Source organism: Bubalus bubalis, chromosome 8, assembly GCF_019923935.1.
Source record: "Bubalus bubalis isolate 160015118507 breed Murrah chromosome 8, NDDB_SH_1, whole genome shotgun sequence".
Classification (NCBI taxonomy): Eukaryota; Metazoa; Chordata; class Mammalia; order Artiodactyla; family Bovidae; genus Bubalus; species Bubalus bubalis.
This window is the reverse complement of record NC_059164.1, coordinates 74,397,076-74,412,982: the sequence shown is the minus strand read 5'-3', so window position 1 is coordinate 74,412,982 and position 15,907 is coordinate 74,397,076. Positions and strand designations below refer to the sequence as shown.

The 15,907-nt window shown below is 50.4% G+C and overlaps 1 protein-coding gene across 12 annotated transcripts in view; it reads right to left on the bottom strand.

The window, feature by feature from the left end:
- Positions 1-15,907, bottom strand: part of TNS3 (tensin 3) — a 222,572-nt gene that overhangs the window by 130,156 nt on the left and 76,509 nt on the right. For 6 of the 12 annotated variants that reach the window (XM_025291331.3, XM_044946771.2, XM_025291325.3 and 3 more), the window contains one exon: positions 15,762-15,800. The exons of 2 other annotated variants lie outside the window; for them this stretch is intronic. Coding sequence is in view for 3 of the 10 variants with exons in the window: in XM_045166421.1 (XP_045022356.1) it covers positions 15,762-15,800 (39 nt within the window). In the remaining 7 variants the exon portion in view is untranslated. Of the gene's footprint in view, positions 1-370; positions 2,473-3,903; positions 3,998-7,191; positions 7,763-8,474; positions 9,156-15,761; positions 15,801-15,907 lie in introns of those variants that run through there. 4 more of the 12 variants (XM_025291329.3, XM_025291328.3, XM_045166424.1 and 1 more) reach the window with 4 other exon arrangements.

Sequence of the window (15,907 nt, the reverse complement as noted above, 5' to 3'; positions counted from 1 at the left end):
AAGCACCAATTCAGACAACCCAGTGACGGTGAAGGACAGCCTGTCCCCACAGACCGTAAAAGGTGGGTTCTGCTCACTGGCTGGCTGGGACTCACAGGCTGCACTCGCCCAGGTACAGGCTTCGGTAACACACGTTCTCACCCACGGGACCCCCCAGATCACCCCGTGGAAATATCTAATGAGATTCCCCCCACCTCCCACAAAGTAAGGAACCCAAAGCAGAGGCCTCCCTCCCCAGGCTCACCGCCCCCAACTCTCGCGGTGAAGGGTGGCACTGGGATCCCTGGGCTCCGCCCCTGTTTCCCACCTCCCCTCGCCCCCTCCACCTTTTGGGTAAAGAGCAGAGAAAGACCTTTCGCAGCTACCATACCAGAAACTTGGCAGGGCACGAGGACACTTCACGGCCCCCAGCTTCCCAGAGTCGCCGGACCTGTGTGCTGCTCCCAGCCATGCTGACCAGCCCTGAAACTGGCGCTGTGAAAAGGTCTCGCAAAAAGGAAGAAAAGGAACGTTGCATAACCAGAGCCAGATTCACAAGGAAGCACAGGGCCTGGTGGCAGTGCATAAATGTCATCACCCAGCTGGGGACCGGGGCGGGGGTTCCCTTAAGGAGACCAACTGAAACTGCTCTGCACGTTCTGTTTGTTTCTCCAGGAAAACAGACGGTTTTAAACAAACAGTTTAAAAATACGTTTTAAAACTTTTTGAGGGACTTGCGTGGTGGTCCAGTGGTTAAGACTCCATGCTTCCACTGCAGGGGGCACATGTTTGATCACTGGTTGGGCAACTAAGATCCTGTAAGCCACATGGCATAACCACAAAAATAAAAAAATAAATTACAATCTTTTAAAAGGCAACAACTAGCCACATCCAGTTCAAACACGAAGGCCTTCATGTGTTCACTCATTCATTCACCTACTCACCACCTGGCTCGTAGGGTGCAGGGGTGAAGTGTACCTGCTTTGGAACCTTAATGCCTGGGTGAGACCCGTGCTGTCTGACCTTTGGAAATTACTTCTCTGTGACTCAGTTTTCTCATCTGGAAAGTGGGGGTATTGGCAGGATTAAATAAGGAAATGTGCAGAGCTAAGAATGGCATCTAGCAGATAATAAAAGCTAAATAAACCTCAGCTTTACGTTCAATACTTGTGTTTGGGTGCCAGGGAGGGATTGGCCCATAGAAGTGAAACTTCCCCACAAGCCCACACTAAATGCAATAACCTGCCAAGACCACAGCTCCATTCAAAGAAATAAGACTTGGGCAAAGAAACTTTCCCAACGTCAGCCAGCCAGCAAGACACTGTTCCCTTCCAGAACGAGAAGACCAGAAACAGATTCATTATCAGGATTGCCCACCTTGAGAATTTTTTTCTTAACGCTCCTACAAGTAAACAATTACCATGAATTACTAGAAAAATACACACCCCTCTGAAGTTAGGAAACTAAAAGTATATGAAAGTCACTCAGTCATGTCTGATTCTTTGCGACCCCATGGACTATACAGTTCACGGAGTTCTCCAGGCCAGAATATTGAAGTGGGCAAGCCTTTCCCTTCTCCAGGGGATCTTCACAACCCAGAGATTGAACCAGGGTCTCCTGCATTGCAGGCAGATTCTTTACCAACTGAGCTAAGGTAACGTCATTCTGCCCCCAAGCTCAACTATGAGAAGCAAGGTTTTGTTCACGCTAAGATTTGTTGTTGTTCGGTCACTAAGTCATGTCCTGAAACTATGTCTATGCTTATTTGTCACCAAATACTCAGATTTCTGAGATGCGTAGGCTGGTCTGAACCATGTGGAACTCGGAGGCTGATGAAGGGAGGGAGGGAGGCCCAGGACAGGCAGCGGAAACCATGCTTTCACAATCAAGCCTGATGTCCCAGAGGGGCTGGTGGGCAGAGGTCTGCAGGGCAGGCAGCGGCCACCCCCAGGAAGCAGAGCGTGGGAGCCAGGGTCAGGGCTCAACGCCCCATGTAACTTTCACAGTCCCATTAAAGCAGAGTGAGGACAGGAGCAAACAGAGGCGAGGCGCCAGGGACGGACTCAGTGCCAAGTGCAAGTAGAGGCCCTGCAGATCCCTCTGGGGAGGAACTCACTGCACTGGGGAGCATGGCCCACTTCTCCTTCCAGAAGCAGTTCCCTCCTCCCATCTTGCTCCCTCCCTGCCCCTGGCCTGATGTGGCCCAAGAGTGGTTCAGCAGGAGCGGGGAGGCTGGGAGCACAGGAGCCAGGGGGGCCGGTCCCACAGTGGAGCCGAGGGCTCGGTGGCAGCACGTACACAGGCTCCGGCTGAGGGCCTCTTGCCAGGACCCTGCGGGAACCAGAGAGGGGTCAGGAAGGACCGCACAGGGCAGGGGTTGCATCCTGCTGGCGCCAATGAATCCCATCTCCGTGGGGATCAGAAAGGGCAAAGCCAGAGTGCCCCACCCCCCACCCCTGTCCTCCTAAATTCCCCCAGGAACCCTACTAGGATTCTTGGGAAGGCAGGTGTCCCAGAACCTAACAGGTGTCTGCCCACCCACCCGCCTGCCTGCCTTCTGTCCTTTTGAATTAGTGCAAAACCAAGAAACAAACACAAAATCAAAGTCAAAGAGCATGGCAGGACCAGAAAGAAGCAGGCGCCTGATACCCCCATTAGCTCCTTAAATGTCATGTTCCTTGGGTGCCAAGTTTCCAGGAGGCCAAAAGGATAAGGGAGGTAGTGGTTGGACACACGTCAGGCTGTGGGGACACTGAGGCTTTACAGGTGACCCAGCCTGTCTGAGGCTGCATTAAACTCACTCCCTTGACACTCACAAGAGGAAAAGCAAGCAGCGCTGAACCACGAGCCGCCCAGAACCAGAGCCCCATCCCCTATCCCCCACTGTCAGAACCTCCCCTCCAGCTGTCTACACTAGAGGCTGTCCAGCAGATTTCATTTTATGAAATAGTCTGGTACATCCCTTAAATTAAGAGGAAGATTCACAATGGGCCCATTTTATAATTACACCTAAACGGGCAGTCTTTTTTTTTTTTAATCAATTATTTCATAACAAGAACATTCCATTTCTTCTCACAGAATAACACAGGGAGGGGTGTGGGTGGCCCTCACAGCCCTGTCCCTGGCAGGATGGCCTCCAGAGGAAATCACCTGGGGTCTTCTTCCAGTCCAGACACAATGGAGACCCCGAGCTGGGGAGCCGGAGTGTCTGTCTTAGGTCAGCTCAGTCCTCACAGGACAGCAGGGGGTTCCTGAGAGGGACCACAGGGGTGGGGGGTAATCGGGCCACTTGTCCCCTTACCTGTCATGTCAGCAGAATTTTGAACTCTTCTAAGCTCCAAAATCACTGCAGATGGTGACTGCAGCCATGAAATTAAAAGACTCTTACTCCTTGGAAGAAAAGCTATGACCAACCTAGACAGCATATTAAAAAGCAGAGACATTACTTTGCCAACAAAGGTCTGTCTAGTCAAGGCTATGGTTTTTCCAGTAGTCATGTATGGATGTGAGAGTTGGACTATAAAGAAAGCTGAGCACCAAAGAATTGATGCTTTTGAACTGTGGTGTTGGAGAAGACTCTTGAGAGTCCCTTGGACAGCAAGGAGATCCAACCAGTCCATCCTACAGGAAATCAGCCCTGAATATTCATTGGACGAACTGATGCTAAAACTGAAACTCTGATACTTTGGTCACCTGATGTGAAGAACTGACTCACTGGAAAAGACCCTGATGCTGGGAAAGATTGAAGGTGGGAGGAGAAGGGGACAACAGAGGATGAGATGGTTGGATGGCATCACCAACTCAATGGACATCAGTTTGAGTCAACTCTGGGAGTTGGTGTTGGACAGGGGGGCCTGGTGTGCTGCAGTCCATGGGGTCAGACACGGCTGAGAGACTGAACTGAACTGAAGCACCAGCTCTCACCTCTGTACAATGGGTCAAGGATGGCAGCCTCTAAGCTTCCTGAGGATTGGAGAAGTCAAGAGGACCCTGTTCCCATGGCTCCTGGCGGTATCAGCTCAAAGCCAGACTCTTCACCATTTGAGGGCCCTGATGGAGAGAAGGTCCAAGTCCAACTCCTGTATATCACAAGAGAGGAACACGATGGGGAGGGGCAGTGAGTTCTGGTGGCGTAGTAGACGGGGCCAGGTGTGGTGCCCCAAGGACAAGCTGTTTATTCCTTACTCCATGGTGATGGAGAACACCCTACACCTGGGGAATCAGGTCTCAAAGACACCAACAAATTCCCAACAGGAGTGTTCTCAGCCCCAGCCAGGGATATGAACAATGCAGGAAGGAGCAGCCCAGGAGTGACCAGCAGCCCAGGAAGAGACTGGATGTGTCTCTAGAAGGTGAGGACCTGTGTTATTAGCCCTGGGGTAGGGTCACTCAGCCTGGGCGGGTAAGAGATCTCTGCAGAGACAGGGTTTCAGCAGCAGAGATGTGGGTCTACTCTGGGGTGTCCAGCAGGGGCAGTGTCCTGTCCGGCAGGCCCATCCTGCCCCAGTGCCCAGACCACTCAGCCCTCCACCATGGATTTCTTCCAGCTTGGCCTCTCCTTCTGCCCACCTCTCAGGTTTGTACATGAACTGTTCACCACAGGTTCAGGAGGAGACAGTTGCAAGTGAGTTAGGGTCTGTTCTCTCCGATGGGCAAGTCAGGGGAAAAGGTCTGAGGACCCCTAAATCAATAACTGATCGACTATAGTTCATTCAAGGTTGTCATGTTCTTAAAAAGTCACCATGACACTGGCCAGGCTTCTGGTGCCTCAAAGTACCAGTTGGCACTTCAGGACTATAGCTGAGTGCCATTGTAAACAGAAATCATGAACAAAAAGCAAAAAAAAATCCCAAAATGTGGCACTCAATATAAATACACCTTGAGAAGGACCTCTGTTTACTCTTCGTCTGAGGGCTGAAACAAGAGGCGCCTTGTACAACACAGCTGGTGAGTGCCCGCATGCAGCTCAAATTTTCTGCCCTTCTGCACATGTCCCTGGATGGCCACAAAATCACAGTGAGTGTTGATTTGGGGATTACAAATAAGTTTTCATAAATAGGCAAGTTTGCAAATATATGATCCACAAATAATGAGGAGTGACTGTAACTGAACCTGTTATTTGTAGATGATTCAGTCTTTGATTCACCTAAGAAATACCTGGAAAACTTCCCAATTCTAATGTCCCCACATAATAAATTTGTCCCAATAATATCATGAAAAGAATCCTAATCACAGTCTAACCCAGTCACATTTGTAACTTGACGGGATGTCATTTCTTTATCCCAAGGATGCTTTACACTCCTTAGGAAGCTAAGCCCTGGAGTTCTCTTGCCTCCTTGGATGGCAGGCTGAGTGGTGAATGCCACCATGCTTCCTTCTAAAGACACATCACTGTCTCTGTCGGAGCTCTGTTCTCACCTGAGGATTTAGGATGCCACACCCTGAGCTGCTTGAAGCATTTTTTAGACAGAGACTCTGAAGAAGCTGGCTCTGTGTTCTAGAACACAGACAAAAGGACCACAGTGTTGTCTACACAACACGGGGGAGGAGAAGGGCTTCAGGAGGCGAGAGACTGCTCCCAGGAGGAAGGGATCTCAGCGAGGCAGCCCAGCACCCTTGCCCACCCCCCAGGCTGCAGGGTCCTCAGTCATCCCCACGCTCAGCTCCCACAACCTGCCAGCCTTGCTCAGAGTGGGCCCTCCCCTGGAAGACATCTCCTTCTAGACCAGGTGCCCAAATTTCTGCTGGCAGCACAACCACCCGGAAGGCTTAAGAAAAGAGATCTGGGGACGGGGTGGGGTCAGAGAATGTGTGCTTCTAAGTTCCCAGATTTATGCTGCTGCTGCTGCTGCTGCTGGGCTGAGATCACACTTTGAGAACCACTGACTAAACTATTTGTGCATTGCTTAGTTTGTACTAAAACCTTGCTGCTGCTGCAGCTAAGTCGCTTCAGTCGTGTCCGACTCTATGCGACCCCATAGACGGCAGCCCACCAGGCTTCCCCGTCCCTGGGATTCTCCAGGCAAGAACACTGGAGTGGGTTGCCATTTCCTTCTCCAATGCATGAAAGTGAAAAATGAAAGTGAAGTCGCTCAGTCGTGTCCGACTCTAGCGACCCCATGGACTGCAGCCTACCAGGCTCCTCCATCCCTGGGATTTTCCAGGCAAGAGTACTGGAGTGGGCTGCCATCGCCTTCTCCAAAAACGTTGTTACCACATACTAAGATGACTTTATTAAAGTGTCCCTCACTGTCACTTTCACTCAATGTGAAACCCCAATCTCCCAATCACATTTGGAATGACCACTGCAGCAATGCTGTCAGCTTTTACTTGAATATTCTCAAGGACAGGGAGCTCATTTCCTCCAGTCCATTTTAACTCTTAGTTTTCCAAAGTCGTTTGTTACATTGAGTTTAACTCATTCAACATCAACCCCTTTGGAAAGGAAGCTGTATAAATTTCTCAAAGAGTAAGAATGCCCTTGGCTAGTTTGACACTCACTTTTATGTAGGATGTTTTTAAAAAGCTTTATGAAGCAAACATTGCCATTTTAGAAAACAATATATCAATCCCCTCTGGGTCCTGTGCTGATGAAAATGGCAGGATTTCAGTGAAGCATTTCCTCAAGCAGACACAGTGTGCTTCCAGAGGCCAGCGGGTCATGAGGCCACACTGGCCACTGGTGGGCAAGCCTTGAGCCCTCACATATGGGAAACGACTGCAGGGTGGGGAGCTGGCAGTGTATCTCAGAACATGGTGGGCGACGCGTATGGTGAACAGTTCCTGGCCACTGGGCCTCAGTCACCTGCTCACCTTGAGCTCTGTGCCTACACTACCTGCATCCTGCATAATAACCCCGGGAGTGGGAGACAAGGGTGAGGAGCTTCAGGTGCCCCAGCTTCCAATACCCCCCAGATGAACTGCATCCACACACCCACCGCCACAGCCCCTCACTGAACCACTGTAAAGCCAACTCCAGACATTATACCACTTCATCTAATAAGTATTTCAGTATCTTTAGAATAGAGAAAAAAAACAACAACAACAAAATACCAGTATCATTAGCAATCATTCCTTAATATAAACCAAATACATCATCATATTTGTACACAAACATGTAATCAATGTTCCAACGTCCCTGTCTTACAAGTATCGTTTTGGTTTTGTTTTTTCACAGTCTGACACTGTGAGTGGATCCACATCAAGTCTTACCATGTTTATTTAACCTGTTTCTTCAGTTCCTTTACAACACAAGTTCCTCCTCCTCCTCTTCCTGCAGCATATTTGAAAACAACCGGGGTTCTCTTTACCCAGTAGAATTTCCCCCTTCTGGATTTTGCTGACCTCTCTGGAATTATTTTTCAGATCGCTCTGGCCCTGTATTTCCGGTAAGTCGTGGGTCTGGCTTAATTTGATTCTGGTTTGATTTCTGGTAGGGGCAAATATGTAATCAATGTTCCAACGTCCTTCACATGAGGCCCACATGACCCCACCAGCTTCCCTTTGTGACCAAGTCAGTTACAGAAGGTCACGTCCTAGAGCCAGCTGCTCCGCTCTTATTAGCGGTCTGAAACACGGCTACTCTGTCACTTTCTCAACATCTGTCAGCCGGAATTCCTCACCAAATAAGGCTTTCTCCCTTCATCTATATTTAACTCTGAGGTACAGATCAAACATGAAAAGAAGGTTGAATGCTTGATTGCTTTTCTTTACCAAATTTCACAAGTTGGCTCCTTAGCACCCCAGCAAAAGTCTCAAAGTCACAAAGCTGAAAGCTCTGACAACTCCGATCCAGGCAACACTTGGGGGTCCCAGTCCTGGGCTCCACGCCTCCTCTCCAAACCCAGTTCTGGAGACAGGCCCCTGGATCCCCACGCTCCCTGGCTCCCAGCAGAGGGCCAGGTGGAGGGCCCGAGGGCATGTAGAATTTGGGGGAGAATCTGACTCCCCAACCTGGAATCCCAATCTGACAGCCAGAGTCACTCCACCCCTCGGCCACTGCTCCGCGGCAGAGACTTCTACATGGGGGAGTTCGCTGTTATGCTTTTTTAAAGGAATACTCTCCTTACAGGTAAAAATACATGCAGGTAATTCAAGTGCTTTGGTAATATGACGCTTCTCCTCCATCCCAATTCAAGGCATTGAAAAATAAGCAGTTGGTTTTCCCTTTCAGTTGTCACTGCTATTTCCAGCACCAATCACACAAAACCACTGTCTTCAGGCGTCCCTCCCACACTTAAAAACCTGTGACTGCAATAGACTCAGGGCCATAAAAGAAAATAAATAACACTCAACCTGAGTTTTCTTATCCACTGCAGACTTCCAGCCTTTGGACCTGGGGACACCCCTGTCATTCCTTGGAAACATTTCCAAAGGCCCATCCCTGGGAAAGGAGCTGTCACTCTGGAAGCTGTTGGCCCTGGTGACATCAGCCCAGAGCATGGGGCATGGGGACCCAGGATGAGGGTGGACAGGGACACCGAGCTGTGCCATACCTGGGTGGACGTGCAGAGGACACTGACATCTGACAGGTGGACAGGAACAGACACAGGGAAGCAATTGCTGGTGTGACTGCAGGCGGCTGGTGTGGGTTTTAATCATTAGCTGGGCTCCATGCTGCCATGGGTTAATGTGTTTCCTGCAGCCTTCTCCTCACACCCGCAGGCAGGCCTGGCAACAGCAGGGAGCCACCAGCTCTCAAACCCCGGCTCCAAAAGGGGTGGTTTTCCCTTAATTTGTGGAGGGTTGTCCCTCTTTCTCATAGGTCCCTGAACTGAGACTTGAGGAAAGCCTCCTCGTGGCTGACCCGGAGTCCCCACTAAAGAACTGCAAACACCATCAGGGCCTCTTTTACCAGGTCACTTCCCAGAAATCCTGGCAATTCTACCCCCAAAGGTGAAAAAAAGCCAAAGCCTGGGTGTTATTTCAGGTGTGGAAGGGGATGGTAAAATCAAAGTTAGAGTAGACCAAAGTCTGGCCTGGGGTTAGAAAAGGTTGGAGGCAGGTGCCTCTTCCCTGGAGATCTACGGGAACGCACACCCAGGTGCAGGGATAGCTCAGGGCAGCATTTAGGGGAGGTGCTGAGGGCAGCTGCAGGCAGAGGCTGGGCAAAGGTCAGGGCCCCTTCCGTAACGGGAACTGGCTGGCCCTGACCAGTTTGGCCTGGGTCCTGCTGATTCCCAAAAGGAATGGAAGAGGTCTTCCCATCCCAGTGTGAACTCACACTGACTTCATGCCAGTCCAGCTCCCCAGCCTTCAAAAAGGACTCTGAAGTGAGAAAAAAATACAACAAACGAGCAACTGAAAAATGAAGTGACAAAGTCATCAACCCAGCCCAGGAGCCTGGCCTGCTCTGAGCTGCTCTGGAGGGGCTAGTGGACATCTGGGTCCCCAGGGCACATGAATCTCAAGAACAGGGAGCTCCCAGACTGCACCTCAACTCCAGCATTTTCTCAATGCTTCCCACTGCTCCCCCAAGCTGTAAATCCCCGGGCACTCCTGTCCATCCATACTTCTTGAGAATATGCAGAAGCAGCCAGCATGTACACCCACTGGGATGCAGCAACTGGGCACATAGGGCCTGGGGCTCCCCAGAGCAAACACAAACCCTCAGCAGCACCGCAGGGCTAGAGCACCCTGCCTTTCCAGTGGAGATACTGCCACAAGCTCTGGCCTCACCCCTGTCCCCCGTTTCTGGTTATGTGACCTTGGGCATGTCCCAGCCCCCTGAGTCTAGGTGTATTCCCCATGCTTCTCTCATCCTAACTGGGCCTTTCAGTCTCCATATACCCACTCAAGGGTCTTCCACGGGGCTCCTCAGATGACTCATTCCTGTATAGACAGGCTACCTGGTGCAGAGCAATCAGAAGACTTAGTTTCAAGGTTGAACTCTGGGAATACAGCATCATGCATATTTTTATTTGAGTTTCACCTGGCTTTTTACCAAAAACATAGATATTAAGTTTGGTTCCACTGACCAAGTGGAAGACTTGGCCTTTGATCTGACATGATTCTTGAGACTTTTCTCTATTTCTAAGATCAGAGGGATTAAAGAACAAGGAAGTTTGCAAGTGTCTTTTGGCCTGAAACAAATTAATCTCATCGTGGTGGTGGTTTAGTTGCTAAGTTGTATGCGACTCTTGCGATTCCATGGACTGCAGCCCACCAGGCTCTTCTGTCCACGGGATTTTGCAGGCAAGAACACTGGAGTGGTTTGCCATTTCCTTCTCCAGGGCATCTTCCCAACCCGGGTCTCCCGCACTGCAGGCAGATTCATTACTCACTGAGCTACCAATTCTGGTCAAATATGTTCTAATGAGACAGACAGCCTCTGAAGGGGCAGCTGTGCATCCCTACATGTGTGTAGGCACACGTGGACATGTGCTTTTGACTTTCAGAAAACAGCATCTATCACTCAGCTAAGACCCTGCTGTGGTATGCAGACCCACGTCTGTGCTTCTGAAGTTCACTACACAAGCAGAAACAATCTATAACCAGGAATAACCAGCATCTAGTCAAATACCTGCACTTACAGACGAGGACAAGAAATTCCTACAGAGAGCCTGCTATGGATGGGAGCCAGCAGGAGGGACAAGGTTCCATGAGCTTCAGTAACACTTCTTCACAAATCAGTACCAACAGAAAGCCTGTACTCTGTCATTGACACCTAATTTTGCAGTAAAATAAAGGGAATATCATCATCAGAGTATATATTTTTTCTCTTATCTCAAACTCCTAATTATCCAATTTGGCGGGCATCCTTACTAAAATAATTCAATACTTTTGAGAGAACCTGTCTCAGGTCAATCGTGGGAACTGTGACGATGACAGCACATGCTCATGGGCCCGTGTCCTCAACAGTCAAGGAGCCCTCCTGTCAACGTCATTCCATGACCACGTCCTCTGACTTTGTGAGTTTAAGCCAACTTTATTGAACAAGGGGCTCCCTGGTGGCTCAGATGGTAAAGAATCAGCCTGCCAATGCAGGAGATGTGGGAGACACGGGTTCGATCCCTGGGACAGGAAGATCCCCTGGAGGAGGAAACGGCAACCCACTCCCATATTCTTGCCTGGAGAATCCCACGGACAGAGGAGCCTGGCAGGCTACAGTCCAGAGGGTCGCAAAGAGTCGGACACGACTGAGCGACTAAGCCTGCACGCACATACACACAAATACAAAGCTGTAGCTGTCAGAAGGCAGGTTGGAAACTGTAGCCTGAGACAGTGTAATGTGACTCCTAATGTCACCTTTGGCAGAAACTACCCATTGTCTTCACTTTAATTAAACAAGGAGAAATAAAGCCGCCCGAGTTCAGTAAACAGCTGGCTCAAATTTCAGAAGCTATTCTTATACAACCTCTCCTCCAGTTGGAGAAACCACAATGGCCGAGCAAAACAATGGGCTGTGTGCGTGCCAGCCGCCAGGTGAAGGCCTGCACCTGCGCCCTCCGCTGGGCCTGACACTGCCGCCCGCCGCCCACACGTGGCCCCGGGAGGCGGGGGCACGGCCTCTTTCAAGGACGGTAGCTGCTCTGAAGAGAATGCACTCAGACACCAAGCAGCGAGGGGCTTCCGCAGGACTGGCTCCTCCGGGGCCTCTCCAGCCTAGACAGAGGCCCATGTGTGCTTCCTGTGGGTGTGGCTGTGTGGGTGGTTCACACACGTGGACTCCCAGGGTCCCCGTGAAAGCTACAGCTGCACCCAGGAATGAGTTTCCATTGGTGCACTGATATGAATGCACCCCCTCGGGCAGCACTGGAAGGGCAAAGATAACATGGAAAAACAAACACCACTGCCTCGCACGTCAGTAAAAAGCTGTCAGGCCAAGTTCAGAGCTCCATGAGGTCTGTGTCGTGAAAAGATCCTGTAATCAATCCGCCTGCCACCATCTGGAGGCTCTCACGCCACCTGCATCCTGACCACAGGCTCTTTTCCATGGGCTTCCTGAGTTCCTCTAAGTCTCTAAATGAGAGATGACAAGAATCAAGGTCTCAGAAGAGCCTGTCAAGGTGCCTTCAACTCTCCCGCAGCAGAGGGAACACTCGATGAAACCGATCAAACTGGTTCTCCCCGGCAGATGGCAAGAGAACAAGGATCAAAGACAAAATACAAACAGCAAAGGCGGCGGGAACTGAGACCTCTATCGCCCTCCTGACTTCACGGAACAACAAATAAGGATTTCCCCACTCACTGTGTACTCTCCTTATACCAGAGCCGGTGCTAAGAATCTTCATACATTACTTCACCCCATCATCCTTACAATGACCCGCGAGGAAGGTGGTAGCATCCCCACTTTATGGAAGAGGAAAGCAGATCCCAGAAGTAAGAGGGCTCAGTTCAAGGTCACGCAGCTCTCTATTGTCACAGCCTGGGGGGGACCCTGAGCTGACTCCAGCCCACGCTTGGAATCACTGCTATACTCTGTGCTGGATGTGCCTGTGAACATGCATGTATATCTACAGAAACAGCTAGAGCACACAAGTGACTCAGTTTTGAAGAGCCTGGCTACCTCTCCCATCACTAATGATCATGGTCACCTAGAGAAACAGTGACGCATCCACTGTACATCCCAGCAGAACACATGCCACGGAAGTCCACAAGTGTGACCCAAACAGACAGTGAAGTAGCCGTTATCCTTTTCTATTCTAAACGCCATGCCCACCACCACAGCCACAAGAGTGCCTAAGGATTTAACAAGATGCACTTCAAAGCTTGTATCTGATATTCCTCTAAAACAGTAATTCATCTGGATCTGGGATGAGGGGGGAGCATTTCTGGGCAGCGGGGTTCGGCACCTGTCCCACACACAGTTAACACCCTGCACAATTTTCCACATGGCACTTTCTCCACTGATTTGCCTTTTCCCCTCCTTGCTGATAAGGCACGTGCCGATAACGTGGTTTCCTTTTTACACTGGCTTCCAAGAAACTTGGAGCCTGTCTGCATGGTTTCACCAGCTAAGTTGACATTTACAAAAGGAGGTTTGCCTCCCAGATCTTTTTCTCAGCCCCACTGCCTACCATTTTTAGCCAAACTTCACACCTACCTTTTAAACCATCACAATAAACTAAAGATCTACAACCAGAAAAAAACAAACAAACAAAAAAAAAAAACCCTAGAAAAATGAGCATCAACGCAAATAGCCAAGGGTTCAGAGTGCGACAAATACATGAAGTATCCCTGAATCCCTGTTCCAAACACCCCAGGCAGTCACAGAGGTGCCTAGTCCGGCAAAGACTCTCACACAGCATAACTTCAAGTGCAGGGCCCCCTGCAGCAGTCATGGGAGGCTGTCACATCCTGCTGGTACAGCCCATCACTGACCTCTCCTCTCTAGTGAGGACAGTGAATTATGCCCAAATGTGTTCAAGGAAAGATGCCCCAGGCTTCTGTGGCCCCAGGAACTCAGGCAGACCTGGTGGCTCGGAGTTAAAGAGAGCTGAGATGGAGCTATTCCTCCTCTGCCCAGAAGGACTCCCTGCTCTCAGGTGACATCTGCATAGCAGGTGATTGCCAGGTGAAGGGTCCCAGGCACAAAAGTGGTCAGAGAGCCGGGCACAGATGGGTGGGAAGGGGCATTCACACCCTAGAGCTGACCACCATCACAGCTTCAGGTGAATAAGGACAAAGCTCCCTCTCCCAAACCTAAAAGGCTGATGATGAGTCCCCACAACCACTGATAACCCAAGAGGATGAAGGTGGAAGGATAGGGGGACCCTGTGTAAGTTCAAGCAGCACTGGGATGAGAGGTGGGATGGCCTGGCCACTGGACACCTGAGATCCACATTTCTGCTGACCATTTTCCCACAGGTGAGCAATGCCACCTTGGGGAAGGTACTCACCCACAATGTCCACCAGATAGAGATGTTCTGAGAATGAAATACCAAGCTGGGTCTGAACCCCAGTGGCACTAAATTACCACTAATTTCCTCTTGAGCTCCACTGACAAAATATGAGTTTTTCCCTGCACAGTTATCCTTGATTTTAAAATGCGGTATATCCTTGATTTTAAACTCTGTTTATGCCAATGAACCTGTCTCACCTCTCACTGTCAGGTGCCAGCAAAAGAAGCCAAGATCAGAGGTGAAGGCCTCTCAATGTCTGTGGCTTTGGAAAGCTATTTAACTTTGCTCAGGTTCTTCGTGTCTCAGGTGAGTGAGCCAAGGTGACCTCTGGGCAAACATGTCTAAGACAGAGCAGGTACTCAATCACTATAAGAAAGGGAAAAACAGAACCAGGGTCTCAGTGGCCTGGTGAGGACCCACACAGCCCTCTGGTTCCCAAGGTGACATGGGGACAGTTGCTGCAATCTGGAGGTCCATCTTTGCCAATCCAAAATGCCAAGTCATGGTGCTAAAAGGTTCTTGACTGATGCAGGGCCAGGAGAGAAAAAGTTGCTTTTGTGCTTTTTGCCCTGAGAAGTGACACCGTGTACCTGAAAGCCCTTCACTAAATCTCCACCAGACAAAGCTGGTGCATTTACACCACCCTGCCCATGGAAAATCCCATGGACGGAGGAGCCTGGTAGGCTGCAGTCCATGGGGTTGCTGAGGGTCGGACACGACTGAGCAACTTCACTTTCACTTTCATGCATTGGAGAAGGAAATGGCAACCCACTCCAGTGTTCTTGCCTGGAGAATCCCAGGGACAGCGGAGCCTGGTGGGCTGCCGTCTATGGGGTCACACAGAGTCAGACATGACTGAAGCGACTTAGCAGCAGCAGCAGCCCAGCACAGGCAGATGGAGCGCACAGGCCAAGCTGGCCTGCCTACCTCTTTCCTCCCATTTATTTATTTCTCCAGCAGCCTGGAGGGACACAGCACTTTCTGAGTTTTAGGAGAGAAAGTCACATGCAGAACACAGGGCTGAGCCCTTTGGAGGGTGTCTACTGCTGCTCTAGGGAAAAACCAGCTCTGGCTCTAGAAGCCACTGGGCTCTCAGCCAACAGAGGCCCCGGAAGCAGGAAGGTGGGCAAAACCCACAGCAGGACTTTGGAATCTGTATATGGCAAAACCGGGATTGAGGGCATGGTGCCACGTCTAGACTCCATGGTGCCCTGGAGGAGGCACCAGGGAACACCCATTTCCTCTCCTCACAGGTGAGGCTGGGAAAGGCGCACACTCCCAATTTGCAATAAGAGAAGAGGGTTGTCCTGGAAGTGCACTGAGCCAGGAGTCCTATAAGCCGCTACTAAGTTATTAACAAAAGGCTGACCTTCCCCACCCCCACCCCCCAACCCTGCCTCACAACGAAGGGCTCGTGGCGGGGGCAGTAAGGAGGTGGGAGGCGGCAAAAGAAAACACCCAGAGGCACAGTAACATTCAAAGAACATTTCCATTTAGAAAGCAGGCAACGATAAAGATTTGCCAAAGTGAAAGTGTTATCACTGTTTACCTCCAATCTGATAGAAAGATGGTCAGAGCTTCCTGTTCCAAAGCCAACACACTGTGCTCTCTGCACAGACACCCGAGACACAAGTGCTCTAGCCACATCGTTATTACTAAGAAAATGTACAAGCAGCATCTCTGTGTTACAGCAGGGGAAACTTGGGCTCAGGGAAATGAATTCCTGAAGTAACTAACTGATCAGAAAGGTAGTTCTTACAAAGGAGTGCATGCTTCACCCATCTTTAGGCAAGTATGCAAACAGCTAGTGCAAGGTGGTCCAGGGTCCACAGAGAGCTCTGTGAACAAAAGCCACAGCGCAGAGGGACAGGATCCTGGCAGAAGACTCCACAAAGAGGGCACAGCAGGAAGAGTCTCAAGGAAATGCCAATGACTTACCTGTTCCAGGTGGACCTGCACACAGTGGGGACTCACCACCTAAAGGGAGAAGAAACATGATAAACGGTGGGTGCTCTCAAGAAGAAACTCGGCATCACAATCAGGTGAGGCTCCCAAGCCTGAAAACACCTCTGACCACATTCACG